This window comes from Equus asinus, chromosome 27, assembly GCF_041296235.1.
Source record: "Equus asinus isolate D_3611 breed Donkey chromosome 27, EquAss-T2T_v2, whole genome shotgun sequence".
Lineage (NCBI taxonomy): Eukaryota > Metazoa > Chordata > Mammalia > Perissodactyla > Equidae > Equus > Equus asinus.
Window position 1 is genome coordinate 37,460,281 of NC_091816.1, and position 27,323 is coordinate 37,487,603.

Below are 27,323 nucleotides of genomic sequence, written 5' to 3' on the forward strand. Positions count from 1 at the left end.
TGTATTTCCCAGATCAAAGTAAGCGCTCTCCAGGCTGCCCACCCTCTTCCCACCCGCATCCGTTATGCTGTCCACTCTCGGCTGCCACAGGCAGCAGGACTCACTGTCTTCACCTCCATCCCAGGTTCCTCCTCCTTCTGACTCCACCATAATCCTCTGTTCCTGTAGTCTCCCTAGCTGCTTCAGCCTCTCCAAACTGCTTTCTCTGAATTCAGACAGTGTTTACTGTACTGTTTTAACAAACCCTTAATTCTGTATTTTTTCTATATCACTCTCTCATGGAAGCTGTATTTCTCCAACTCAGGGACAACCCCCAGGAGGGCAAGCTTACGTCTCCCTTTCTGTCCCTGCTGTGTGGTCAGCTATGGCAGATAATCAACATCGACGGCAGAATATACACGGCCGTCCACCAGGAATGGAGCCTGACCATCCAAGTTCCAAGGGAAACTGCTGCTTCCGGCTCTGTTTGATCCAGTAAGACCTCCAGCTTTTAAGTGCACAAAGCCCAGCCCCCACCTCCAGGCCTTGACCTCCAGGAAACATAAAAAATCACCTTCACAATTAGAAATTTCAAGATTATTTCAAACGTGTAAAGTGCACAATAAGTACTTGTATAAGATCATTTAGATTTTTTCCAAATGGGAAACTGGAGCAGGGAACTGGTATAAGTAAAACAATAGAGATAGAAATGAATGAGAAAGCTTGACCTCAGATACTTCTTGAAAGAGATCATTTTAAGAAACGGTATTGATCACAGGAAGTGGAGACACTGGGTCTCCCCTACTCGAGACTCAAGGAGTGCTCAGAGGGACCAGAAGCAGGAGTCCAATAGCTGCCATGGGTGGACCCTGGCCATGCACCTTGAGCATCTTTGCAGTTCTGAGTATTTGCCTTTGAATAAGAAGAGCTAACTTCAAGCTGATTGGACAAACACACTGTTCTTATTTGTGTGGCGTTACACTCACTTCAAGCATCTTTAAGTGGAGAACTATAGGAACCCACTCCAATTAGGTCTGAGAGGTAAGAAGGGACAACTCTCACCAACCAGATTCCTAACAATACAGTCGCCTTTTCAATTTCCTCAGCTACTGCACTGCAGTGTCTGAGCAGGTCTTAGAAAATAATTAGGCTTCTTGCTATTGCCATTATGCAGCAAGCTGAAGTTCAATGATTTTATGGGTGCCATAAATACAGGCTTTTATGTGACTTTCACAAAATAGCATCAATCTGCACATGGAAAAGTCACCTGTGGATTGCTAATTAAAGAAGTGAAATAGTACAGCCATATTCCAAAAGATTAGCCGGGTACAACAACATCCGTTTTTAAAGCAAGCCCCATACCGCAGTTAGGAAATGTTAATCAAAAGATGTTCTGCCAATAAAGCACAATTACACTAAGTCCCATTTCATTTCCCAGCTTGGCCTCCGCTCAAAGGAAATTTCTCCAATTACCTTGATCATGCAGAACCCCCATAGACAATAGTCATTTGCTGGGGTTTTTTTGCAGCCAGGAAGAAACTCCATGGTTTCTACTTATTAGCCAATACTCCTACCTGTACCATTCTTAAAGTCTGTCATTATTCTCACAGGAAAGATCAATTGGATAAGAAAAATCTCATGATCTTTGTCTATGCAAGATTTCTGCCTGACAGACGTTCATCCAACCAACTAGCCTTTACTAAGTACCCATCAGACACAGAGGCTGGACTAGGAATGAGGAGCCCGGCTCAGAGAAACAGTAAGTGGGCTGCTCACATGGCAAGAGCAATTCCTACATCTCAAGCCTTCTATTAATATTTGGGTAATGGTCAAAGGAATGAGGCATTCAGGACTTAGGCTGATAGCTAAATACACCAACAATACTACATACTGGGTATCAAGGGAAAAGAGACTAGAGGAGGTAAAGATGGTAGAATTTGAGAGACCCCAAGCTCACCACTGAACAATAAAGGCCCCATAAAACATAACATCTTTTAACTGGGTCCCCAGGTGTGCTACAATTATTAGACAAGAGGAAATACACAGTCAGCCCTCCATATCCATGGGTTCCACATCTGCGGATTCAACGAACCGTGTATGTACAGTGTTTAGGATCCGTGGTTGGCTGAATCCACAGATGTGGAACCCGTGGACACCAAGGGCTAACTAGGGGACTTGAGCACGTGTGGAATTCGGTATCCGTGGGGGTCCTGAAAACAGTCCTCCACAGATACCGAGGGACAACTGTATCAAAACATAGTGTTGCACAGCCAAACAAGGACTAACTAATCATTATAAGATTCATCCTACACAATTAAAAGTAGAACAAGGATGAAAGTGTTTGTATCATAGCTCGCTATGCATTCTTGACAGTTCTGCTCTCTCTGCCAGCCAGGCCAACAGAGTAGCCAAAAACTTAGGGAAGGTGCAGAAATTAATTTCCCTTCCATGGGAAGCTCTCAGTGAGGCGGGGGAGGACAACAGAGCAAAAACAGATGCCTTCAATACCATTACCAAGCATAAATAAACTGATCCATCAAGGATATTTCCCCCCTCTCCCACGTAATCTAAACTTTTCAATAAAAGCAAGCTCAACGTCTCTAGAACATAGTTTGTCATTTTTTAATTCCAACAGGCTTGGACTTAAAAGACTCCTGATCTCTTATCTACCCAGACCAAGTCTCTGAACATGGCAAGAATCAGCCATCTCTCATTCATCTTGTCAACCTTCTACACCCCAATTTCTACAGCTCAAAAGGGGATGAAAACAGACACAGAATATTGACTCTAATAACTGACGCACCAGAGTAAACCCAGGCCCTCTCCGGAGGCAGAGGTCGTTCCACGGGACTCACCTCGCTGTCAGAGACTTCTCTGTCATTAATAATAAATCGGTAGCTGGCGTCTGGTGATAAGTGCTCAGCCTGGAGCCAGAAGCGAACCTGGCCCTTATCAAAAATCTCATAAGCTAATTCAGATTTCAGAGGAATTGCTACAGGAAGGAAAGAAACCACAAGTCAATAATGCATGAATCCTTGTGAGAAGGAACAGTTGCATATTGTAGGAAAATATCAATCCTCATTAAATGTTTTGAGAATGTGAAACCCCGGAGTATTGAATTGGATGATGAAAACCAAAAGTAGAAAAGAAAAGTCTAGTTAGGCTGTTGTTGCGTGTAAAGCCCCTGCTATGTGAGTTCTGTGCATGTGCCTACTGTGTGAGTTGTGTGTGCATGTGCCTGCTGTGTGAGTTGTGTGTGTATGCATGCATGCACGGTGTGGCTTTCTCGATGGATCCAGTGACTACACATGGGTGTATTCTTTCTGTAGTCAATGAAATTCAGTAACTGGAGATCTATTTGACAGACATCTCATTTGAATTAGGGAGAGCTATACTAAACCCAAAGTTCAAACACTCTCTATGCAATGAGAATTTCTACGAATTACGATATAAGCTCATATTTGTGTTAAATGAGTAGGTGACAAGCCTGTAAGCTGGGAGCATCAGACAATGCCATCCTCTCCCCAGAGTGTTCCTTGGAGAGCTCCACACCACAGGGACTATGGCCCTGCCTGGTTGGCAATTGCACCTGCAGGGCTCCACGCTTACTTACTGGGATTTTTGATTTCGTTGCTCAGAGCCATCAAACGTTCAAGCTCTAAAATTAAGAAGAATACATTCATTGATTTTTGATCTATACGTTCAGAAGTCGGCAAACAATTGCAAGGCTAAACAATAGTAGAGATTTTACACCACCAAGATTAAAGTTGAGGATGTGGGAGAAATTTGAACTAGCAGTGGAAAGGATGTGGGGATAACTTTAACCTGCGAAGACTCTTCAATAAATTGTAAGTCATCTGCAACTAAGGTCCTTGCCACTTAAATAACTAAAGGGACAGCTTAGGAGCTTAGGGCCGAGGTCTTGGGGAGCGGGGCTTGGGGGAGGGGCAGGCATATTCCTGGAAGAGAGGAAGTCTTTGCAGAGGGGAAATTTAAAGAGATCCATTTCCAGACCCTCTAATCCCACATGAACTTTTCCTAAAATTGATCTGGCTAACTGAGAATGTGCGGGGAGCCTGTTATTTTCCTTCTTTCAAAATGTCCTTCCAACACACCTCTCATCCACCCAGAATTCCTCTGTGGTGTTTTCCCACAAGTGAGAAAAAAAAGAAAGAAAACGAAATGCATCGTTCCTGAGAGTCCCAAGTGCAAGTTTTGAAAAATGGAAGATTCTAAACCATTTCTTCCTTTGTCTTTCCTTCCTTCCTTTTTGCTTTTCTCCTTCCTTTCTTCTTAAAACTAGAATTTAGAAATGAGACTGTGGTCACGAGGGTATGTATGAACATGTTTATTTGAACTGAAAATCAAGTCAGACTTTCACTGACGGAAAGTAAACTCAGTCCGGGGGGTGGTCTGATAGGAAAGCCAATGCTCCCAATCGGGTCTTGTAGGAATTTCCATAGATCAAAGGAGGTAAATCTGTATCTCCAAGGTTTCACATAAAATATATTTAAAGTCCATGTACAATATAAAATATGCTGGAAACTTTCATCCTTTGCAACTATTTAAAATTAAGTTGAAAATGTTGTCTATAAACTTAAAGATGGTGCCGAGGAGTACATCACTTTTCAGAATTCTTTAAGGATGTTTTGTGAGTAAAAAAGTGTTTGAAGACCCCTGAATTCGAGTCAGAAAGGGCAGCTTTAAAAGCATGAGGGCAGATTCTGGTCCGTTCCTGCGTGTCTGAGAGCAGCAAGCACACCAAGGACCCCGGGAAGCAGAGATAGTGCGGACCCCTCTGCTGCCCTCCTGCTGCGTCTTCTAAATTTGCATGAACTTACCCAATTTTACCCAACATGTGAGCCGCACCAGCAGACATCTGAAGCCATGAGGATGCTGTCTCCCAGCTGGGATCCGAGCTCTTTACCCCCACGACACCCATCCAGTGTCAGGATTCCTCGGGATCACCCCCTTCGCATGCTGCCAATCAAGATGCCAACTGATACCCCAAGGGCCTGTTTATCAAGCTTAAGGCATCCCAGAGGACACCTGCATTTTAGCGGAGACTCAAAAGCTTTTAAAGACCCAAAGAAACTCGGAGATTTGAGGATTCTGCCCCACGCTACATAGCTCATGCCACGTCACTGGCTGATCATTTTTAAAGCTTGTAAGGTTGACCCTGACCTGTAGGTAGAGTAGATGAGGGTTGGACAGAAATGAAATAAATATAAACCCAGCGTGACAGAATCCACCTCACGCGTCCATTTGCCTGCTGAACTCACATCTGTGAACCCACCTAAGCGTAACTACTGTTTTTCCCCGGTTCAGAGCAAACAGGCTTTTTCACTGCTTTCCAGTCTTCTATTTGTAAGAGAGTGAGAGACTTTGACTATGGCAATTAAATATTATTTCGCACACATACAAATATATGTATATTTGTTTTCTTTTACCGTCCCTATTATTCAGTGTTGGGAGGATGTCTGTATGTCGCTCATTAATTTTATGGGCTTCCTTGCTAATATGCTACTTCCTACCTGCCAAACTCCGGAAATGGAACTAAAACTCAACTTGAAAAGTACAAGCGGAAGTTACATAAGCAACATGTCCTGGACCAGTGATTTATTTGGTGGATAGAGTACTAACTCTAGAGTTTGTTTAATTTCTAAAGTAACTTTTGACTTATAAAAAATTTCCCTACCCCCAGCCTCCCACAAACACGTGCCCTTTTTCTAAGCAAATCAGTCTTTTCCACGTTAGTGTCAATCTTTGAAAGTGTTGTAAAACCCAAAAACAAGCCTGTGTCCCATAGATATTACCTTGTGGATCCAAGACAAAGCTGGAGGACACCCCATCCGTGTCACTTACAGACACAGAATAGGTCCCTAAGTCTTCTTTATCCGGATGCTTAAAGTACAGCTTCGAGCTGAAAGAGAAGAGGGGACATGAATTGCCCGTGTCTGCGGGGTCTCTGAGAGGCCACGAGGAGCAGCTTCAAAGTGTGACTTACTGGTCACCCACGGTTTCGACCTTGAACCTCTCATTATCCCCAATGTCCTCGTAGGATTTACACCAGGTGAACTGAGAGGCGTCCGTCATCTCCTGGCAGTCGAAACTCAGGTAGATGTTGCCTTCTTCATCTACTCCCGCACTGATCTCCTTAGTGCCTGCAGAGCAAGAAGAGGGGCAGACGTCTCAGGAACACGCTATCCTCTGGATTCTTTTTTGGGAGAGCCACTGGCACAGGCAGAGAGCTTACTTTACATCGAATCATCAGTTTTGAGTTACCATCCATCTGGGACATTAAGTAGGAGAATCATGAAAGAGAGAACCACTCCAGGCAGGATACAGATGGCAGAGTGGTTGGGGTCTTTTTTACGTCCTCACATTTCTGTCCATTGCCTTTTCTGCATCCAGGACGGCTGGAGAAAGCCTTTAACAGCTGCTGGTCCTGGCCACAAAGCCCCATTTTCCCTCTGAGATCTCATGCCCTCACCTGTTCCCAGGGCCCAGGCAGCCGAGGTTACACAAGCTGATTTCACCCTCACACGGGCCCCTCTTCCCCCACCTTTTCCTTTGTGGGGGACAGTTTGTTTGTGGCTTTTTGACCAAGTGGACACCTGGCCCAACACAGGCCAGAGAGAATCTACCCTTAGGAATTAGGAACTGGAGGGGACACCTCAGCCTCGGCAGTGCGTGAAGCTGAGGCTGGGTACCTATGGACGCTCTCAGTTACCAAGGAGATGGAGAAGCACCAAGAGCCAGGTGGCAGAATAACACGTGGCCATATCCAGAGAGAGGAGAAACGAGAGAGGAAACATGTTCTACAGTTTCTGGTTGCATCTCTTTCTGCGACTCAGGTACCTTCTTTCCCCACGTATCCTGTGAGGCACCTCCCACCCTTGGAAGTACTTCCCTGTTAAGGTCACCTCAACTGGGTTTTTATTACTTGCAACCAAGGAAACTACCGAGGGCTTTATAATTTCCTGATCAAAATTCAGCAGTAGTATAAACGGCCATCATCATTCCTGCATGTTGTTTTATTGCTCCAAATAAAGACCCTGCCGACCCCACAAACCGACTTAAGGTGCCCGACTCCTACCCAGGGATGTTAGACCGTATGCAGGGCTTGAGTACACACTCCGTCTCACCTGCCAATCCAACTCTTCTGAAAACATGACAGGATACATATCATCCATCATTCATCCATCCACCCACCCATCCATCCATCCATCCATCCATCATCTACCCATCCATCCATCCATCCATCCATCATCCACCCACCCATCCATCCATCCATCCATCCATCCATTCATTCACCCAATTCATCCATCCATCCATCCATCCATACATACATACATACATACATCCACCTGTCCATCCATTCACCCAATCCATCCATCCATCTGCCCAACCCACCCATCCATCCATTCCATCCATCCATTCATTCACCCAATTCATCCATCCATCCATCCATCCATCATCTACCCATCCATCCATCCATCCATCCATCCATTCATTCACCCAATTCATCCATCCATCCATACATACATACATACATACACCTGTCCATCCATCCATCCATCCATCCATTCATTCACCCAATTCATCCATCCATCCATCCATCCATCCATCATCTACCCATCCATTCAACCATCCATCCATCCATCCATCCATTCATTCACCCAATTCATCCATCCATCCATACATACATACATACACCTGTCCATCCATTCACCCAATCCATCCATCCATCCGCCCAACCCATCCATCCATACATACATACATACACCCAATCCGTCCATCCACCCACCCATCCATCCACCCATCTATCCATCCATCCATCCATGTAGACATACATAATACATGCATACTCTCCTTCCAAATAATTGATGTTCTAAATGTTGTGCTATTTTGAGCAGCTGAGCAGTCAAACCTCACCTGGCCTGGCTTCCACGAGCACAGGTTCAGAAGTGTCCGAGGGTTTCCCTACCCCACTTGCATTCACTGCCCGAACTCGGAAAACATAGGTTTTGCCTTGGTGCAGGTCACTGACCTGGAGAAGGCAGAGCAAACGTCACATGTGAGTAAATGAAGATGACTTCATTACTTTTCACATTTTGTTATGAACCTACTTTCTCTTTAAAAATAACTTATTCTTCTTGTTGGAAGAGCTCTGCACAGTAAGGTAGAAAAGCAGGAGGGAAAAGAGACCACAATCATTTACAATCTTACAATCCTTACAAGAATCAACAGATTTGCTGCAATTCTGATATATTCTCTTTCTTTTTTCTTTGCACATTTTAAACAAAATTAAAATCATATCGTTTAGTTTGTAATCTGGTGTTCATATTGAACATAAATCTGTTGAACCAAATATTATTTTAAATGTGATTTTAAACTGTGTGAAATATCCCATCATTTGGACACATCAGAATTAAATTGATCTCTTCTTGTGTGTATATAGATTATGTGTATTATAATTTGCAGTGATAACCATAAATAAAACACATATTAGCTAATTTCTAACAATTTATCCAGCTAGATTCTTAGAAGCTGATTTGTTCATTCAAAGGAGACTGATCTTGTTTCACGTTACGAACTTGTTTTCCAGAGGTCCCTGCACACTTACGCCTCTGTAGACGTGCAGCAGTGCATCTAACTCAGGTGTGGGCTTTCTCTAAGTATGGGGTGTGTCACCTCTCTGTATAAACCACACCGCAGAGCCCACAACCACAAGAGGAAAGCCTCTGGACAAGGGCAGCCGGGCCAGTTAGCCAGGGCACAGCGGCCTGTGGGTCTGCGGGTGGTTGTCACAACTGACCCCGTGACTGGTAAATTCTAGGTGCTAAAAATAGAAGTATTTACAGAAAGAGAGGATAGAGAAATTCACACATTATAAATCCGTCCAATGTATTAAAACTGTGTGCATATATGTATGTGTGTACATTGTTTATCAGATAGACTTCTATTAGAATCACAAGAATTAAGTAAGTTAAATACAGGACTTGAAGTGGAAAGACAATATTAATCATTTCTGTGGAAAGCACACAAACACAGCCTATAAACATACCAGTCTCAGCTCTCCCAGCGCTGTTAATGGTTGTTAGGCTACAATAAATGGAGGGAAACAGGCGGGCGTGGACCGTCCCCACCAAGCACATGGCCCCTTGTGGGGTGTGAGCAGAATGGCTCCAAGGGCTTCACCACCACCTGCTGGACCTGCACTCTGCCACCCGCTCTGCTGCCACCAAGATGCCCTCTCACTGAAAGGGCTCACGGGGGGCGTCGAGCTAGTCTGATACGGCGTCAAAAGCACTTTCCCAGAAGGCAGTGAGTCACCGGAGGAGTGCCCTCACCTTTAAGTAACGATTCGCAGTCGTCGCCTCGTTCACGGTGACCCATTCTCCAGCGTCTTCTTCCCTATAGTCCACGAAATACCCAGAAACAGGACTGCTGCCAGAGTACACCGGGGCTTTCCACAGCATCACCAGCGACGTGTCCCTGACCTCGCAGAACGTCAGATCGTAGGCAGGACCTGAAACGTCGAGTTTAGTCTGCACACGTGCACGCACGTGCCGACGCCGCGCATCTGTGCCCTGTGCACACGCAGCTTCCTCAGGAGCCTCCTCACCACCGACGTCACTTTACTCCTCACTAAATGTAGAGACTGCCTTTCTCGGGAGTGGGCGTGAGGAGCGGGGCTGAGCCGGGCGTTGGGAGTTGGGGGAGAGTCTGGCTTCATGTTCCTGCAGCCTCACCCATTAGGCATCCAGGTGACTTGGGATAATTCAGGAGCCCACATCACTCAGTCAGGACCAGCAGGTACGTCTCACAGGCAGAAAAGGTGTGCAGAGAAGGAAGGGCACTCATGTGACCCGCCCACCGTGCTGGAAACCTGGCCATCACACGTCTTCCTTCAGAGAGCCTGACCACCTGTCAGCTAACTGGTACACCTGCCAGCTAACCAGTCCACCTGCTGGCTAACCAGTACACCTGCCAGCTAACCAGTCCAACTGCTGGCTAACTGGTACACCTGCCAGCTAACTGGTACATCTGCCAGCTGACCAGCACACCTGACGGCTAACCACTACACCGGCCAGCTGACCAGTCCACCTGCTGGCTAACCAATACACCTGCCAGCTAACCTGTCCACGTGCTGGCTAGCTGGTACACCTGCCAGCTAACCAAAACACCTGCCGGCTAACCAGCACACCTGATGGCTAACCACTACACCTGCCAGCTAAACTGTCCACCTGCTGGCTAACTGATACACCTGGCAGCTAACCAAAACACCTGCTGGCTAACCAGTCCACCTGCCAGCCAGCTAGCCAGTCCACCTTCCAGCTGACTCATGCACCTGATCCCCCACCACATCACCCTGCCTTCCACAGACGCCCAAAGCGATTCTGCAGGGGTGCGGCCCTGATTCCCCAGGCCCAGAAGAGGTTTGGGCATCAAAGGGAAGCCGGCAGCAGCTCCATGGTAAGTAAACCACACTGCATCCTCTGAGCATCACTCAGCCGTTTCATATGAGGCCCCATAAATGGTCTGGAGACCTCAACAGCTTTCCCCTCCATTCACTTTCCCAAGGGGCAAAAATTAATTTCTTTACAAAAAAGGAAAAGAAGAAAAAGCAATATGATCTGGCCACAAAATTGAGAAATAGTCTGAGTTTTTGGGTTTTTGAGCTTTTAGCCTTCAACTGTGTATTTATTGTTTTGGGGTTGTTTTGTTTTGTTCAAAATATGAACCAGGGGCCAGCCCCGTGGCGGAGTGGTTAGGTTCACATGTTCCGCTTCAGTGGCCCGGGGTTTCGCCGGTTCGGATCCGGGGCACGGACATGGCACCGATTGTCAGGCCACGTTGAGGTGGCGTCCCACATGCCACAACTAGAGGGACCCACAACTAAAAAACATACAACTATATACTGGGGGGATGTGGGGAGAAAAAGCAGAAAAATAAAAAAAAGATTAGCAACAGCTGTTAGCTCAGGTGCCCCTCTGTAAAAAAGAAAAAAAAAATGGACAAATTACCCATTGTGTTTGGGTTCCTGAGGGAGCGAATACAAAGAAACTAAGGGCCGGTACTTGAGAATTTGTGAAAACAGCTTTACAATGCAGAGTCCTAAATAAGTGCAGATTTGCAACAATTCCACATTTTGGGACCAGAGGCCCAGGATCCCCAAATGGTCCCGGGGCTGGAGAACCGTAGCTAATAACACACGCGAGAATCCTCATGTCACGCTCTGCCTCAGCTCCCGCCTGGGAGCCGTCTTCCCAGGTCTCCCTGCCCCTTTGGGAGGAGCTGGATGCAGACGGCCCCGACCAGGCTCAGGCTGCAGCATCACTGACTGTGGCGAGCCAGGCCTCGCTCTGCAGCTGGGACAGGTGTCCCTTCTAGGTGCCTCCATCCTGCCTCAGCCTTCAGCGCTGATGGCCCCTGCTTGTCAGCTGCTGACCTGTCTGAACGCTGCCCAGGCTCCAGGGCCTGGGTCCACATGCCTCACAGCCATGCCCCGGTGCCTGCACAATTGTGGAGCTGCCGCACGCAAAATGACTGGAGGCCTGCTGGCTGCAGGCACCGGGCCAGCGCATGCAAAGCCGCCTCCTTACCTGGCCAGCCCCCTGTGCCCCCGGCGGGGTCCAGGAGCGAAGCGTCTTACCAGGTTCGGGCATGGTCCAGGCCTCACACTTGAAGAGCTCACTGGGGTCAGACGGCTGCCCGATCCCGGCCAGGTTGGTGGCAGCAATTTTGAATTCATATGATGAGCCTTCAGTCAAGCCGTCGACCTATTTAGATTTTATTTAAATTAATATGTGAAATAAAAGCCGCATTATAATTTATTGAGGAAAAGGAGTACTTATGATTGATTTGTAGAACGGAATACGAGGGTGAGGGACCTTGTCAGTCAATTCCACTCCGTAATCTGAGGAAGGCTGTTTGTATGTCTGCCAAGTTGCAGTCCCTACGTTAATCCTGACATATTACGCCTCGTTCATCCCACAGACGCTCCTGCAGGCAGCCTTAGGGCAGACAGGGAAACTGAGGCTCAGAGAGACGAAAGGCACAGAGAGCAAGCGGCAGAGCAGAGGTGAGGGGACCCATTCTCAAGGCCACGTCCTCCTGGCAGACGCCTGCACCCTGGATGTCGTGGGCTGGAGAAGGAGCGTCCTCGTGGGCCGTGGCCTGGCCGTGTGATGCCGGGCACCCTGTCACCTTCTCCCCGCACACTGGCTTGAGGTCCCTTAGGTCTCGACATCTACGTTCCATGGCCGCTTGGCTCTGCCTGGTCTGCGCCACTGAGGACAAAGGGAAGGCCTGGACCAGGGCCAGCAGCCCCCCCTCGTGGCCGGGGCCATGGGAACGAGCTGGAATTTGGGCAACACATGTCATAATATACACAAAATATATGAGAGGTATATATCATATAAATATAATAAGGTAGAGTCTTCTACAAGGCCACGATTAGACTTTCTGGCAGTCTCCTCCCCTACCAAAAAACTCCTCATCTTACATCTGAAGAGAGTCCCGTGAAACAGACTCATCTCGCCACTGAGCCTCGGGCAGCCCAGGTGCAGCATAAATGCCTTCCTCTCTTGTTTCTGTCACACACGAACTGTGCGGTTTGTTGTTCAGATGGAGTATGGCAGCCTCAGAGAGAGAAAGAGAAAGCCCGCTGGCTGCTAAGGGTTTGCGTCTGGATTTGATTCTGGATCTTTCTTACTCCAAACCCGTGTACTTTCCACTCTCTGCACCTGGGCACAATGGGTATTTGGGCAAGTGACTGCTCAGAGGCTGAAATACAAGCTTGTTAGGAAAATGGTGATAAACGAACAGAGGGGCAACATCCTTCTTCTGCTAAGTACTTGCTGAGGACAGACTCTGTCCCTTAGCCCCGCTCTGCACAAGGATGCAGGCATCCTGCCTTCCCCGGGCTCATGGTCCACAAAAGCCATGTTGCGACCGGGCCTTGGAGGCTGGGGTGCTGTCACAGCAGCGTCACTGTCAAACTGCCCCCTTACTTGGCTTTCCTCCTCTTCATTGATTCTCAGAAAGAACCTCTTCCTCAGATGCTTCCCCTTCTAGAGCTCTGTGATCTCAGGATGCTGTGCATTTTTTTAAATCTATTTTTGTTTCTCTATCAAATTATCTAATGTCACTGAACTCTGAAATACTGAGTGGAGGACGCTGCCCCAAATGTGCATTCACGCAGCAAAAAAAAAATGAATCCGTAAAACCAACCGTCAGGATCCTCTCCTGGATGGGTGCGGCGTTGACCTCATGCCAGTTTTTATGATGGGCCTCACGCTTGTCTATATAGTAACCGAGGATGGGCGCGCCGCCGCTGAATTTAGGCACCTTCCAGCCCAGGGTCATGGAATGGCCGTCACAGTTCAGAAGGGTGATCCCATAAGGATACGATGGGACGGCTGCAAGGAAACACAGCGGGAAGGGACGTGGATCTCAGCTCAGCTTTCCTTCTCGTTACCCCACCTCCTGGGGCCGACATGCAGGAACGAGGCGGCCCTGAGCACCAGGGCCCTCTCTCCCTTCCTTGGCCTACCTTCTAACCATCTTGGTTTTCATCTCTTCCTTTAAAGAGAGTAGGCAAACAAGAAAAAGTTCCTCTCACATATGTCTATTGCTATTTCTAAACACATCGTCCAATATTTCAATACTGCAAGGGCAATGCATTATTTGAGTCTGGCCTGGACACTTGAAATAATTGGTTCTCCCCCCTCATCCGAGGAAGACCTCGAGAAGGAGTTTCTCGTTGCGCCCACGAAGAAGACACTGTACCTCTCGCAGCTGGTGACCACGAACATTGTTTCGGTCAGGAAGTCATTTCCTACATAGTCATAAAACTTCACATGCATTCAGGGGAGTATGAATTCATATTCCCCATTTTGACACCATATTAGGAAAAGGACCATCCTTTCCTAACTGGTTGAGAAAGGATGTGTGTCTGCTCCCCCAGAGTCTGAGGAAGCTGTGGTCGTCCTCTGTGACCCGGGATGCAGGGGAGCTGAGAATGAGCTGTCCTTACTGCAGAGTAAAAATGGAAATGATTGGTTTTCACGTGGTAGGAATGGCTTAAAAGGACAAATGGGAATGTTTGAAAGTCCCCGTGGGAGAAATTGGTAGATTAGAATAACGACCTTAAAACAAAGAAAGATGGATTTTTTGCTAGATTGCTCACCTAAGTGTTATCAGATTTGACATTCCTCAGAAATGATTTTATTTATTGTTAGAAGAGAAACCTTAATTTCCAAAAATGTTCTTAAATTTGGTTGGAGACAAAAGTAACGAAACAGCAAAACATTTCTTTCAGAAGTGAAGTGAGAGTACTATGAATCAAAGTGTCATATTTGACATTCCTGATTCAAGATGTTCCTGAACATTTTGAAGCTGTGGTGCATTTAGTATGAAATAGCCAGGGCAGCAATTATAAAACTCAGAGCTACATAGATCAAGTTTTCTAGGGCCGTCACTGCAATTTAAGGCCTGAATTGTTCAGTTTGATCAAAATAATTTTTAAAGATCACTATTTATGAACAAAGTTACATAAACATTTGAAAATTTCTGGAATGATTTATTAAAGTTCCTTGAACTAAAAATAGCTAAAAAGGCCATTGACGTTGTTTGGCATCTATTTTGAAAAGCCGCGTTCATCCCCTATAGCCTATGTTTTAACGTGAGTACGTGAGCTTGGAAACAAATGTGACCTCTAATAAAATTTTCTGGCTTTAATTTGCGTTTTATTAGCATATTCTCATTTCTCCCTCTCACACTGGTATTTCCAAGACAAGTAGCCGACCGACAAGAGGTTTCCACAGAATTGCATGTTCTCTGCTCAACCATTTACACCCACTTTTTTCCTCTGGTAATATTCCAAATGGCATCATAAATGTTTATTTGTGCAGAAATTAAAATGCACTGGAGAACCGAAAATTGGAGCAGAACAGCCCCTGAATGACTCACTGAGGGCGGCCTGGACCTTTATGACGTCAGACTCCTGTGAATTCTCGCTTGTCCCGACGGCATTGACGGCTTTCACTCGGAAGATGTATTGCTCGCCAGTGGTCAAGCCGTGCACCACAAACCTGAGAAAAACAGGAAGCGGGCCTGACTCCAAGACTCAGTTCTGTTTTTCTCCCACAGCAGAAGTAAAAATCGTGTGAAACACTCCACAAAAATTTTCCACTGGGACTAAAAGGAGATTTAGTGATTTGAGTGCCTTACGTATGCATAGAATCAATCTATTTTCCTTTCAGTGGTAGTTAATTCATTCAAATCAATGTGCAGGTCAGAAAGTAAGGCAGCAACGCCCAGTGACATCCAGGGCTGAAGCAAGTCCTGCTCCTGGCATGGACTGCAGCCGCGGACACGGTCGGAGGGAGCAGGGAGCCAGCCGCTCGCCAACCCTAAGTGACCTCACTCAGTGTCAACGACACCTGCTCTGCCACTTCCCCTTCATCTCCAAATTTTCCAGGTTTTTTCTGGATCAAAGCTCTATTATAAAATAGTCTTCAGCTCCTTACCTATGAGAACCCCATGGCTGTCAAACTTAATGAGAAGTAGTTACTCTTAGTGGCCAAAAGCTGAAACGCTGAGTTCAGACGAGGCTCGATTATGGGCTTTAACACTTAGACTTGGTGTCCTTAGTCACGTTCCTTAACTGCTGACAGACTTTGTTTTCCCACCTGTAAAGTGGGGTAACAGTACCCGCCCCACAGCATCGTTGCTAATACCAAACCAGGGCAGTGTGTCAGGACTCAGCACAGTTGCTGCGCTTGTGGTGACCGGTCAGTAAATGGAAGCAGTCCTCATTTATCTTACAGAGTCCGCAAACACTTATTAACCACTTATGAAATTCCTGCACTAGGGGCTGGCCCCGTGGCCAAGTGGTTGGGTTCGTGTGCTCCACTTCAGGGGCCAGGGGTTCGCTGGTTTGGGTCCTGGTTTTCAAACATTACTGTGTGGGCACCCCACATAGAGGAACGAGAATGACCTACAACTAGGATACACAACTGTGCCCTGGGGCTTTGGGGAGAAAAGAAAGAAAAAAAAGAGGAAATTGGGAATAGATGTTAGCTCCGGGCCAATTTTCCTCAGCAAAAAAAAAAATCCTGCACTAGAATAATACTTTAAGTTTTTTGTTCTGAGAGATCTTTCTGCCTTTGCTGGCTATGGACTGGGAAGAACATCTAACCGTTATTCTCCTAAATTATCTCTCTTCTTTTCTAGTCAGAGCTTTTTCCAAATTATTAAAAAAAAAAAAAAGATTGGAAAGGGGAAGATGGCTGAGCCATCATTGATAACCATCCACATGGGAGAGTCTGACAGCTGAGGCTCTTTTCCTACAAAGCGTGTTCTGGAGAACATCTGATGAACCCAGACGACCCTCAGCACACCGACCACAAAGGAGGAGGAAAGGCCAGGAGCAAGGATGCTCACTTCCCACAGCAGAGGGAGCTGGTGCCGCCCCTGCAAGGGTGAAGCCAGGTCCCCTGGATTGGTCTCAACTGGCAGCTAGGGGAGACGACTGTCAGTGATGTGAACCAAGCAATTTCAAAGTTTCAAAAAATCACAGAAAAACTAAAGCACCTTTCACATCATGGTTGCTATTTCAACCCTCCTTTCAAAGATAAGTCAGAAATGCTAATTACATCAGAAGGGTCAGGGTTCTGGAACTCTTCTTTCATCAATAGACAACTCATTTCGGCCAAGTGTGCAGGAACTCACTCATCAGCTTTAAAATCCTGCACCCCTTGTGGGCGGATGAGAACACAGGCTCATTTGTTCAGAGCCTTCACAGCTGCCTCTCTACATAGCACACCGTCCTCTGCGTGCTGTGTGACTCCTATCTGGTTGTGCTTCTTGGTGGTGGTTTTGGGGCCTCAGGGAGGCAGGCAGGGGGGCTCCGGGCAGGGCTGTACCTGTTGTAGCCGATGGGCTTGTGATTGCACGGCTCCCAGACATTGGACCCCGCCACGCAGCAGTCCACGTAGTAGCCCAGCAGGTCGTCTTGCTGCTTCGGTGGTTCCCACTGCACCACGACCGACGTCTTTGTGTTCCGCGACGCGAGGACCCGGCCAGGAGCCGAGGGAATGACTTTGCAGAGGACACAAAACAAGTGGTCAGTGGTATCAGAGTGGAGGAAGACGCCCCAGAGACCGTCCAGGCCTTCTGTCCACAGGGGAGGGAAACCCAGGCTTGGGGCTCAGGGGGAAATTAGGACAAGCAGGAAGGCACGGGGAGACGCAGGGTGGGCTGAGAGCCAGAGGGGACCTGGCAGGGGCTCCACAGTCCTCTCTGGCCCTTCCCGACTCCAAAGGAAGGGCATTACAATTACAAAATCTCCTGCACTGACACTAGAAGCATTGAAAAAGATCTTCGCTGACATAAATGCTTTGGCCAAGTGGGTACTATTTTCAGAACGTAAAATTACCAATTGTAAGAAAATAAGACACATTTCTATCAGATTTATCAGAATCTGTAAAAGGACTCAAAATAAAATCAAGATTTGACCATGGGTCTTCTCACCCAGCACAATTCAGAATTTCTATAATCTGTATCTGACATCTTCAGAGAGGGAACTTCCAGCCATACAGGCAAGAAACTGAAGTGCGTTTAGGGCTGGATTTTTTTAAAAGTAATGATTGCCTAATAACATTTCTAACCCATTTATCAGTTTCATAAAAAGATGGAACTTTGGAGAAATGTTGAGAACCAACCAAACTATGGCAGAGAAGTGATCATCTCTTGTCAAATGAAATTTTAAGGCAACTTGAATTTTAATTCATATGCACTGTTAATGTCATGACAGGTAATGACATCCACGGTCACCTTATTGGGGCCTGTCCTAAATTTTGGTCATTCACTGTAGCAACTCACCGATCGTATCCTGGGCCTGAATGGGGGATGTGATCTCTGACGGTTCGCTCAGCCCGTGCTTATTTGCTGACAAAACTCGGAACACGTACGATTTCCCCTCAGCGAGATCGAAGACTGCGTATCGAGGGGACCTCACGGCCGTCTGGGCGTTGACCCGCTGCCAGCTGCCACTCCCAACCACGGACTGCAAGGAGAAACGGACTTAGGATAGGAACCCGAGAGACCCCCAAAAACGTCTTGAAGGAAATACTCCATTTCAGTTAACAAAATTCCACCTGAGGAATGTCAATGTACTCTGCATACTGGGCCGTCAATAAATCTTTTCTGGATTTTATTAAAAAGGAAGCCAGAAGTAGGTAAGAAATTACCCAAAGTTGGAAATGCTTGCCAATAATAATTTTTTCATGAAAGCAAAAAAACTGTCAAAAACTTTAGGGAATCAATACATAGATCACAGTTTAAGTAAAATGGAATCAACTATAAGTAATTAAAGATAATTAGGACTATATTCATAAAATTCCAACATAACTCAACTGATCACATTCCAGTTAAGATTTTCACTATTTTGCAGGTATTGTGGTGGTAATGAAGTGTCAGTAATCTAAATAACTAACAGTAGGGTGAGCTACATCATCATACATTCATACACTTAACAATGTAGCCATTTTAGTTATTGTATAAAGATCTTTAATCAGAGGAGAGGAATTGCATCATCTTGTTAAATGTAATACAGGATGCAAATTATTGTCTATGATATATCAAACTTGTAGAGAAAAAGCCTATAAATATATGTACCACATGTTAATAATGACTATTTTATAGGATGGAATTACTGTACATCTCTGTATTTTCCAAATTTTCTATACTGCATGTTTAATTTTTATCATTGATAATTACTTTTAAAACCTTGGTTATGTGTTTAATTTAATATTTTTCCTATAGAGATAAACCCGCTTTTTGAAAGGAATCCTAAGGTAGCAATAATTGGGTACACGTTGTCCCGGCTACAAAGAACCCTGAAAACATTTCAAATAACAACCCAGGCTTCTGGACATTAGATCCATGTTTGAAGGACCAGTTTCCTCTCATTTCAGCAAAAGTGAGTCCCTTTCTCAGAGCTGACACGTGTGTCCGCGGTAGGGGGCCCCCCTAGGCCTGTGTGTGTTCTCATCTGGGGAGAGAGAGCAGAGGAGCGGGGACGCTGGCTGGGGCTGACCAGAGAGAGCACAGGGAGGGGATTGGAAAAACACTACAAGCTTCCAGAAGCCCAAGAAAAGCCTGGGAGCCAAAGTCAGTCACAAGCTGCTCATCCTTTAAGCAGCGGCTGGAGGAGAATGTGCAGGTCCCTGGGCGCCTCCGTGGGCCTGAGGGCACACCCAGGAACACAAGGACATGGGCAGGGCACCACTGCCTCCAGCACAAGCAGAACTCTCCATGGAAACGATGGGCCGCTGGATGCCGAGCTCGTGGGCCTCAGTGTGGAGAGAACAGGCCGTGGCCATCCAGGAGCCCACCCAGAACAAACAGCCTTCCTGCACCATCCTGTGCGGAACCGTCCCACAGAGCTCTCTGAGAGGAGGATCACGCCTCCAGCTACACGCTCCAGGGTGAGGCAGGAGGCTGCCGAAAATCAGTGGTATTAATCGCGGGTGCAGCTCATTTATGCCTGGTCTTAACACAGAATGGAAATATAGGAGTAAACAGAGAAAAATTTGTTACAACTAATCCTGTGGTTCTTTTAATGCTTGATAAGAGCTAAGTCACCAAAAGACCATCTTGGAAGAACTGGGAATAGACTGTCCACCCTGAGCTGACCACAACAGACGGGGTGCAGCCTGTCATCCGGCCTCTGCCTCCCTGTTCTACTGGTGTGTGGCTGAGCTCGCGCCTGGGGTCTCCTTGCTTCCTGGGTCCTTGAACGCCACGGCTCCCCCCTGCTGTACCGGCAGCTTCCTCTCCTATATCACAGTGTGTATCTCTGTGGCTCACCCGCCGCAGCTGCTCACCCCTGTTGGCAGCAGCAGTGAGGTACACTAAGCCCTCTGTGATGGAGTCCTCTTTGTAAAGATGTGTTTGCCGATACTGGGTATTTCTGGCAGCAGTGGGGGATGACTTGGGAAATGGCTCTGAGAAGGAGACAGGGCTCATGGGAGAGCACCACCACGGGGGCGGACCACTCAGATTTTCATAACACAAATACCTGCACTTTATCACCCCAAGTTAATAACCTAACCCTTTACCCTGCATACTTCCGGTCACAGCGATCCAGGCAACGAGGCACCGCAGATAGACAGCGAAGGCCAGAGGGTCGTTATACACTCCGGAGTCTGAAATACTGCTCATTCCCATTCCCATTTCCATTTCCGCTATGCTTCGCCTCGTTGCACTATATATTATTCTGTATTATATATTATATTCCCATATTAAGTGTTATATTCTGTATGTGGATACTATGTGTATTGCATTATGTTACATTGTAATATAAATTTAGTATCGCAGAACCATAGTTACAGAATTTGTAAGACTTCAAATGTTTTCCAACAATGGCCCACAACCCAATAGTAGGTCACCAAGTGAGATGAGTGGGTCACAGCCTGCATTTTTTAATGCAATAGGGCAGATTAGATCAAAGGAGGAGAGAAGGCACAGACGTAGTAAGGGCCACGTGTGAGGAACTATGTTGGTTATATACATTATCTGTGTGTGTGTGCGTATGCACAGGGCTATTTCTTTCAACACATAAGCTATTTCTTTATATGTATGTAGATCTAAAACATCCTCAAACCAGCGAGTCTAACCCTGCCCCGTCTGGAGTGTGAATTCCTCTACAACATCGCCACCAAGTGGCCACACAGCTCATGGGCCGACTGAGAGCAAGGAGGAACCATGATCCTCCTGCGCGCCTCTCAGGGCATCCTCAGAACTCGGGATCCGAGAATGTTCCAGCAGGAACAAAAACAGACAGACCCCTCAGTCCAAGGCCCCACGTTCTGTGGGGGACTCAACCCTCGGGCACGCAGTAACCGACTTGCTCACATGAATGTTGGCAAAGCCAGAAGGAGGACACGAACCCCTGACGCCGACCTCCATCCCAGGACTCTTCTTGCTTCATGTTAAACAGTAGTGATGAAGCTCTGTGATGATTGACAGCTGCTCATCCTTAAAACCCACAAAATAGTGCAACATGAAACTCTACAGAGATTCGCTTTTTCAGGAAATGTGAGCACAGAGTACCTTCTCGATGAAATACATCAGTGGCTCCTTGCCACGGGGAACAGGTGGGTCCCAGCTGAGGACGACATATGTCCTGCTGATTTCCGAGGCATGGACGTTGGTGGGAGGTCCTGGGATCTGAGCGTCGCCTGGAGGAGTGACAAATGCGGTGAGTGCTGGATGAACCCAGGTCAGCCCGTGTGCTCAAGCCCATCTGGGAACACCGTCCCCTGGGTACATTACTGGGCATTAAAGAACTGCCATATCAGTGCTGTCCTTTGCTCCATTTCTATTCTGGGAAAGTAAGCAAACCTCAAAGACTATTTTTCCAGAGCCAAAGTATAATGCACTGGTAAAGACCATCCCGTTATTTTTGTTTCTAATACAAACCAGTTCATAGAAAAGCATCTACTCCAAAAGTCTCCCAGAGTTTCACCTGGAAGGAGGTAGGATCTTCAGAGGAGAAATGGGGCAATAACCAGAACTGGAGCTCTGACCACACTAGGAATTTGTGCAGAGAAAGTATTAACAATCCACGTTCTGCAATCCGATGCCTCGTGGGAGGTGACTGTACTTTCCCTGATGGCCTATGGCCCTCTCTGCTTGTTTTCCTCGTGCTCTATGCCCCCCAAGCATTGAAAGTCTGTATCAACCTCTAAAGCGCATTGTTCTTCCCTCCCTCAGTAGATCTGTGTCACGTTCATAGGCTCTGTAACCTATGCCTATAGATGTGAAATTCTATGGTATATTCATAAGCCTTTTGCAAACAAATGTGATAGAATATTTGTAATCACAGACGTCCATTATACCTCTCCTCTGACACGCATCTTTTTTTAATATCATGTTAGGTGTCAAGGGCATTATGTTTGGATATAAGAGCTTTTCACAAGGGGTGGAGGTTTTCCAGACCCACAGTCCCTGTAATTGCGATACAAAATATTATGAGCTTCCAATTAGATTAGCACATGATTAAAATTGTTCAAAACGTCCCCAGGACTTCTCTGAGCCCTTCTCGAGATCTAATTGCACCCTCAGGACTCTGCTGCCGGTGAGAAACTGAACAGCCACATGGAAACAACACAAACAAGCCTGGGTTTCATTTCATAAGAGTCCTGTTATGGAGCGCATCACATTTTACAGGCAACGTGGGCACAGGAACGTGGCCGGGGCCTAATCTAGGAGCACTCCGGCATGTAGGTCGGATTTCAAACAAGGAGTCAGGGTGTCTCCAGGGAAATGCCTGAGAGAGCAGGGCGGAGCGGGGCCTCAGGATGCCCTGTGGGCCTGCTCTGAATCCACATGCCATGTCCACACCTAAGAGATCCAGAGAGAGGCACTAAAGAGAGAAGATATAGAAGGCCCCTCCTCGAGTAGGGTCTGCCGAACTTCCAAGACTGAATCGTGGTTTATTTCAGGGGCACCAGATGACCCAGCGAGCAAACCAGGAGGACAGAAGGAGGCGAGGCAGATGACAGAAGCAGAGTGACCATGCAGACACCGAATGCAGAATTATCTCCCACATACAGGCGGATCTGAATGTTTCATTGTATTTAGACCTGGTGCATAGCTTCTACGCCCAGAGAAAATGGAATAAGAGATATTTTATTTGATGCCAAGGCAAGAAGGAGGAATCCAGTTTTCGTGAGCAGGGAATCCCCAATCGGGGTGAGATGCATGAGTAATTAAGACTTTCAGCACCCCCCTAGCCATGCCCTAGCAGGAGCCTTGGAGATTTGCAGATGACCCAACCAAGGACAGAAAGGGAGAGGATTCAAAATGGCCCTGGGGAGCCAAGGACAGGGCCAGGGAAATAAACAGATACCCATTCCCGACACTCCTACAGCTGAGAGGAGAACTCTGAGAGAGGAAAAGTCAATGAAAGCAAAACAAGATGAGAGGAAATGGCCAAATGCTCTACCCCAGGAGATGTCCGCCACTCGGTCAGGGCTGCTCATTACAGGCACAGCCGGACGCCTCGGCTGCAGCATCCTAGCGGTCCTCTGGAGCCCATTCTAATGAGTCACGTCAACACTGGATGAAAATGGAAATGGGACTCAGGAAAACACAGGGCTTTCCTAAGATCACACAGCTATTGAGTGGCTGAACTGGAGTCCAAGCCACTCTAGGTCTTTTGATTCCAAATCTTGTGTTTCGTTCTGTCAACCCAAGGAGATCACAGCCTCCACAAACTCCCCAAGGAGATTTTTCTCTAAGTCAATGAAACACGAAGTTTATTTGGAATTTTTAGAATCCTTGAGATGACGGAATTCAAGAGAATACACAACTGTGAGTACTACGTCATTCAGGGCAAATGACTAACGCAACATGTCAGCCACAAATGACCTCTCCAACATGGTGCATTGAATGTTCAGAAACATGTTTCGTAGAATGAAAACAATCTCATATTCTGCAAGAGCCTATTCTGGCCCTTCCAACAACAGAGTATCCATTTTCCAATGGAGCAACTCAAGAAAGATTGGAAAAGTTGTATGATATTAAGAGAAGAGAATTGATATTAATTACAATGTTTGCAGGAAGAGACTAACACAGATTAAAGTGATTAGAAAAATTCAGCCAAAAGCCTAAAATAGCAGAGGAGCAATTTGTTAGCCAATAAAAGTAACGTTTCTTTTTCACTCAAAGAAATGGCATCTTTTCTAGCTAAAACAAAACTATCGGCTTAGACGAAGAAAGGAGATATGAGTAGAAAGGGGAAGAACTTCCTAACAGCACATTTTTGAACCCAGAAATGGTTTGCTTAACAACATTATGGAATCTCTTTCTGTCTCTAAACATTTTTTTTCAGTTAGAAGAGATATTCATTGTGTAACACACGTAAGGTAAACAGATGAGCCTTCCAACCCCCTGTCTCAGTGCACATGAGCTTTTATTCATAACTAGTTTGTTCCAGATCGTGGAAACTGCTCATTCGCTGCAAAGCCTCCCACCAGAGATCTGAAGGCCCCTGCGGCTGAACTCCTGGCTGAGTCCAACAACACTCCACCTGGGTGTCTCAGCCTCTGCCTGTCACGACCAGCTCCACAAACTGAGCCTCAGGGATGGCTCCCAGAGCGAGATAAAGCACAGCCACCTTCACAAACGCATCAAAGGAGATGAAGGCACCGGCCCAGGGAGCAGAAAACCTGCCTTCTTATAAGAAAGGAGACATGAGAAGGAACATGAAAAATGTTCTCTGTGACTTTCCTCCAGTTGTAAGATCTCTTGTGTCTGTAAACCAAATTTCCATGTTACCAACTGGAAAACCAAGTCTTTGAAAATGTGTTGTTTCTTTCTTTTGCATTTAATGAATCGCTGGCTATTTATATCCCAACATCTAGATCTACGGATAAAAAGATAGGTTCTCTCTGAAAGGGCATAGCGCCTGCCTTGGGAAGGTCCATTAGATTCCACGAGCTCCTATCCAGAGCTCTTCACAATGACCTTTACATAAGGCAGATTTCATCATCGATATGCAACATTTACCTAGCTACTTATGTCTTCGCACTTCAGGTAATTTTTACCGAGTTTGAATCCTGCATGCCCACTCAGGATAACTCAGATCCCGTCTCTCCTCACTGATCTCATTTGCCTATTAGGGGTGAGAAAAGAACTTCCTTTTCCTCTCTCATGTCAAAAACACACATTTCATACAGTTTGGTCGACTACAAGATCGTCTCTTCCAACACAATTTGGAGCCATTTTTTAATTCATTCGAATATCTAGGTTTTAATCAGTTATTTAGGAATTCATAACAAGTCAACCTTTCCCAACTGATTTTCTTCTGTTATTTATTGGGCATAATTCCTGATTTCTGAGTTCTTCTGGAAGCGGGCATTTTAATTAAGACTTTAAATGTCACCATTCAATTAAACAGACCTCTTAAAGGGTGTTCCTCTGGGAATTAGGGGTTCTTTTTGGGATACTAGAGAAAAATATTTATAGGGGCAAAAGATACAGCTTTTGGATTCCATTTTGGGGCAAATATGAAAATCAAGCAACAAACTTCTCCCGAACCTGGAGCAAGGCTGCAACTTTAAAGAAAAGCCCGAAGGTCCATCTGCTCAAGCAGCGGCTCCCAATTAACTTGAAATCTACTTTTTAGGTATCTATGAACACTAATTATAAGTCCAATTAAAATCTTTGGATTTCTGCTTAATGATGCTAGATTCTCCTTCTTAATAGATTTTCCCAGCTATCTCTGGAAGGAGTAGAAGGAAAGAAGTACTCATAAAATCCAATATAAATAAAGGAAAGTCAAAATTTCAAACCAGGAACATTATTGGATAGGAAAAATTCAGTCCATTTCAGTTAAAATGTGAGGAATAAAATTTTTGCTTAAAGAAATAAAACAAAACACTCTTCCACTAACAGAGCCTGTGAGGAAGGACCCCAGCAGCAGTAGTAATCAAATCTTAGATTCAGTTGGGTTTTTTCTGGATAAGTCCCCAAAAGAATGCATTTGTGAACCCAAAAGAAAACTGTCTACACCTTGATTCTGATTCTCACTCTCTCATTCTGCCTTGCTCACTCTTTTTAAACTTCCATAGACCCTAAGCTGGCAGGCTTGACCTACAGTTTTTATTTTTACCTGTAAAGAGTGCCCCCCACCGTGGGTGTTTTTTCTCCATCTCTCGTGTCTCTAGTTACAACTCTCAATCCCGGGAGTACAAGCCACTGAGAGGAAGTAGTGAAGCGATACTCACCTTCAAGTTCATCCTGATAGACCACAATTTCTTTATCTCCCTCCAGGTGGACTGCTGCAGAGAGAAGGGTTGATGCATAATTTAACATCCAGAGGGTTCCTAAAGCAAGCTCTGGTTCCCCAGTTGAGCACAAGTTCTGAATCGCCTTTGCATTACAATGACGTCATATGCACTACTTGGAAGTAACCAGAGTTGATATTTTGGAAGCAGTCCTAACAATATTCAGTGCTCCTCAGCTTTTGGTATTAGATTCAAAAGACCATGCCCATAAGGAAATACAGTGGCTCACTTAAAACCATAATTTATGGTCCAACCTCATTAAGGAATCCATGTCACGTGAAATTAAAACTCAGAAACTGAGCAGCTTGGTTTCAACACCTTCTAGGTCTCATTACTTGTTGAAATTGTATCGTCAATGGACTAAGAACCAACTTCATCGGATTTCAGTGAAGCACGTTAGTTTTAAAGCATAAATGTCAGCCTGGCTGTGTCCACCCTAAAGTGACATTGAGGGTGCCATCAGAGACCAGGAACTATTGCCACACCAACTCAGCCCTTGGAGATATTCTTAAGGCTCACGTAAGCTTAGGGGTAAAAGGGAAAGAACGAACCACGCAAAGTGGCCCCAAGTCTCCCAGTCATCGCTGGAACTTGAAATTTTATCCACCTACCTTGTAACCTTTTGAGGTCAATGGGGTCAAGGGCAGCCACAGCTTCAGACACTCTAGAAGGCCTGCTGACCCCTGCGTTGTTGACTGCCCTCACGCGGAATATGTAAGACCTTCCTTCAAAGAGTCCAGTGACAGGGTATTTGCAGATTTTTACAGGGGCGTCATTGCACTGAATCCAATTGTCGGTTCCCACTTCACATCTTCAAATTTTAAAAAAAAAGGGTAGAAAATAACAAGTATGTGAATCTAATAAGTATATACAGGTATATACTTATATTACACATGCATGTTATATATACGAAAGAATTATAACAGGAAAATATCTTACATTGGTAAATCTATGCTGTCAAAACACTGATTTATACAAATAGTATATATATACACACATATATACATATTGCCCTGAGCCCTTAGAATTTATAGTTGAAAATCAATGCCTGCCTTCAAACACATTTAGGCGAAGTTTCTTCCAGAAGTCATTTCAGAGCCATCCTTGAGAGCCCTTTTTCCAACTTACACGGCAGAATCGCAGGGTGCCCTAAGCCTGACGCCAAGGCTCAGAAAGCGAAATGGCCCCTCTCTCCACGTGCCCCACCCACATCCCACTCTGCAGAGTCATAGGAGTGAATCCTCTTCAGAAGGTTGGCTCACAGTCTGTTCCAATAATGTTAAGCTGTTTCTTTCTAGAATGCTTCTCATGTGGAATTTGGAAGTCTTTTCAAAATATCAATTAAATCCTGACCAGAAACCTCAAAATATAGAAAAGATTAACCTCCGTTTTTCACAGGTTGAGAAATTTCAGCACCAAAACGTCATGTCAAATTCCCAGGAGAAAACAGCAAGTTCAGAAAGTTCATCT

At 45.9% G+C, this 27,323-nt stretch overlaps 1 protein-coding gene across 3 annotated transcripts in view; it reads right to left on the minus strand.

Annotated features, from left to right (window-relative positions):
- The window catches only part of MYOM2 (myomesin 2), a 93,948-nt gene that overhangs the window by 34,083 nt on the left and 32,542 nt on the right, over positions 1–27,323 (minus strand). For all 3 annotated transcript variants that reach the window (XM_014838822.3, XM_070500138.1, XM_070500139.1), the window contains 14 exons: positions 26,465–26,664; positions 25,794–25,847; positions 21,112–21,239; positions 17,878–18,061; positions 16,920–17,094; positions 14,962–15,083; positions 13,222–13,409; positions 11,642–11,768; positions 9,336–9,514; positions 7,918–8,032; positions 5,987–6,143; positions 5,796–5,902; positions 3,593–3,637; positions 2,835–2,971 (listed from right to left, as the gene is read on the minus strand). In XM_014838822.3, coding sequence (XP_014694308.3) covers positions 2,835–2,971; positions 3,593–3,637; positions 5,796–5,902; positions 5,987–6,143; positions 7,918–8,032; positions 9,336–9,514; positions 11,642–11,768; positions 13,222–13,409; positions 14,962–15,083; positions 16,920–17,094; positions 17,878–18,061; positions 21,112–21,239; positions 25,794–25,847; positions 26,465–26,664 — 1,918 coding nt within the window. The remainder of the gene's footprint in view (positions 1–2,834; positions 2,972–3,592; positions 3,638–5,795; positions 5,903–5,986; positions 6,144–7,917; positions 8,033–9,335; positions 9,515–11,641; positions 11,769–13,221; positions 13,410–14,961; positions 15,084–16,919; positions 17,095–17,877; positions 18,062–21,111; positions 21,240–25,793; positions 25,848–26,464; positions 26,665–27,323) is intronic.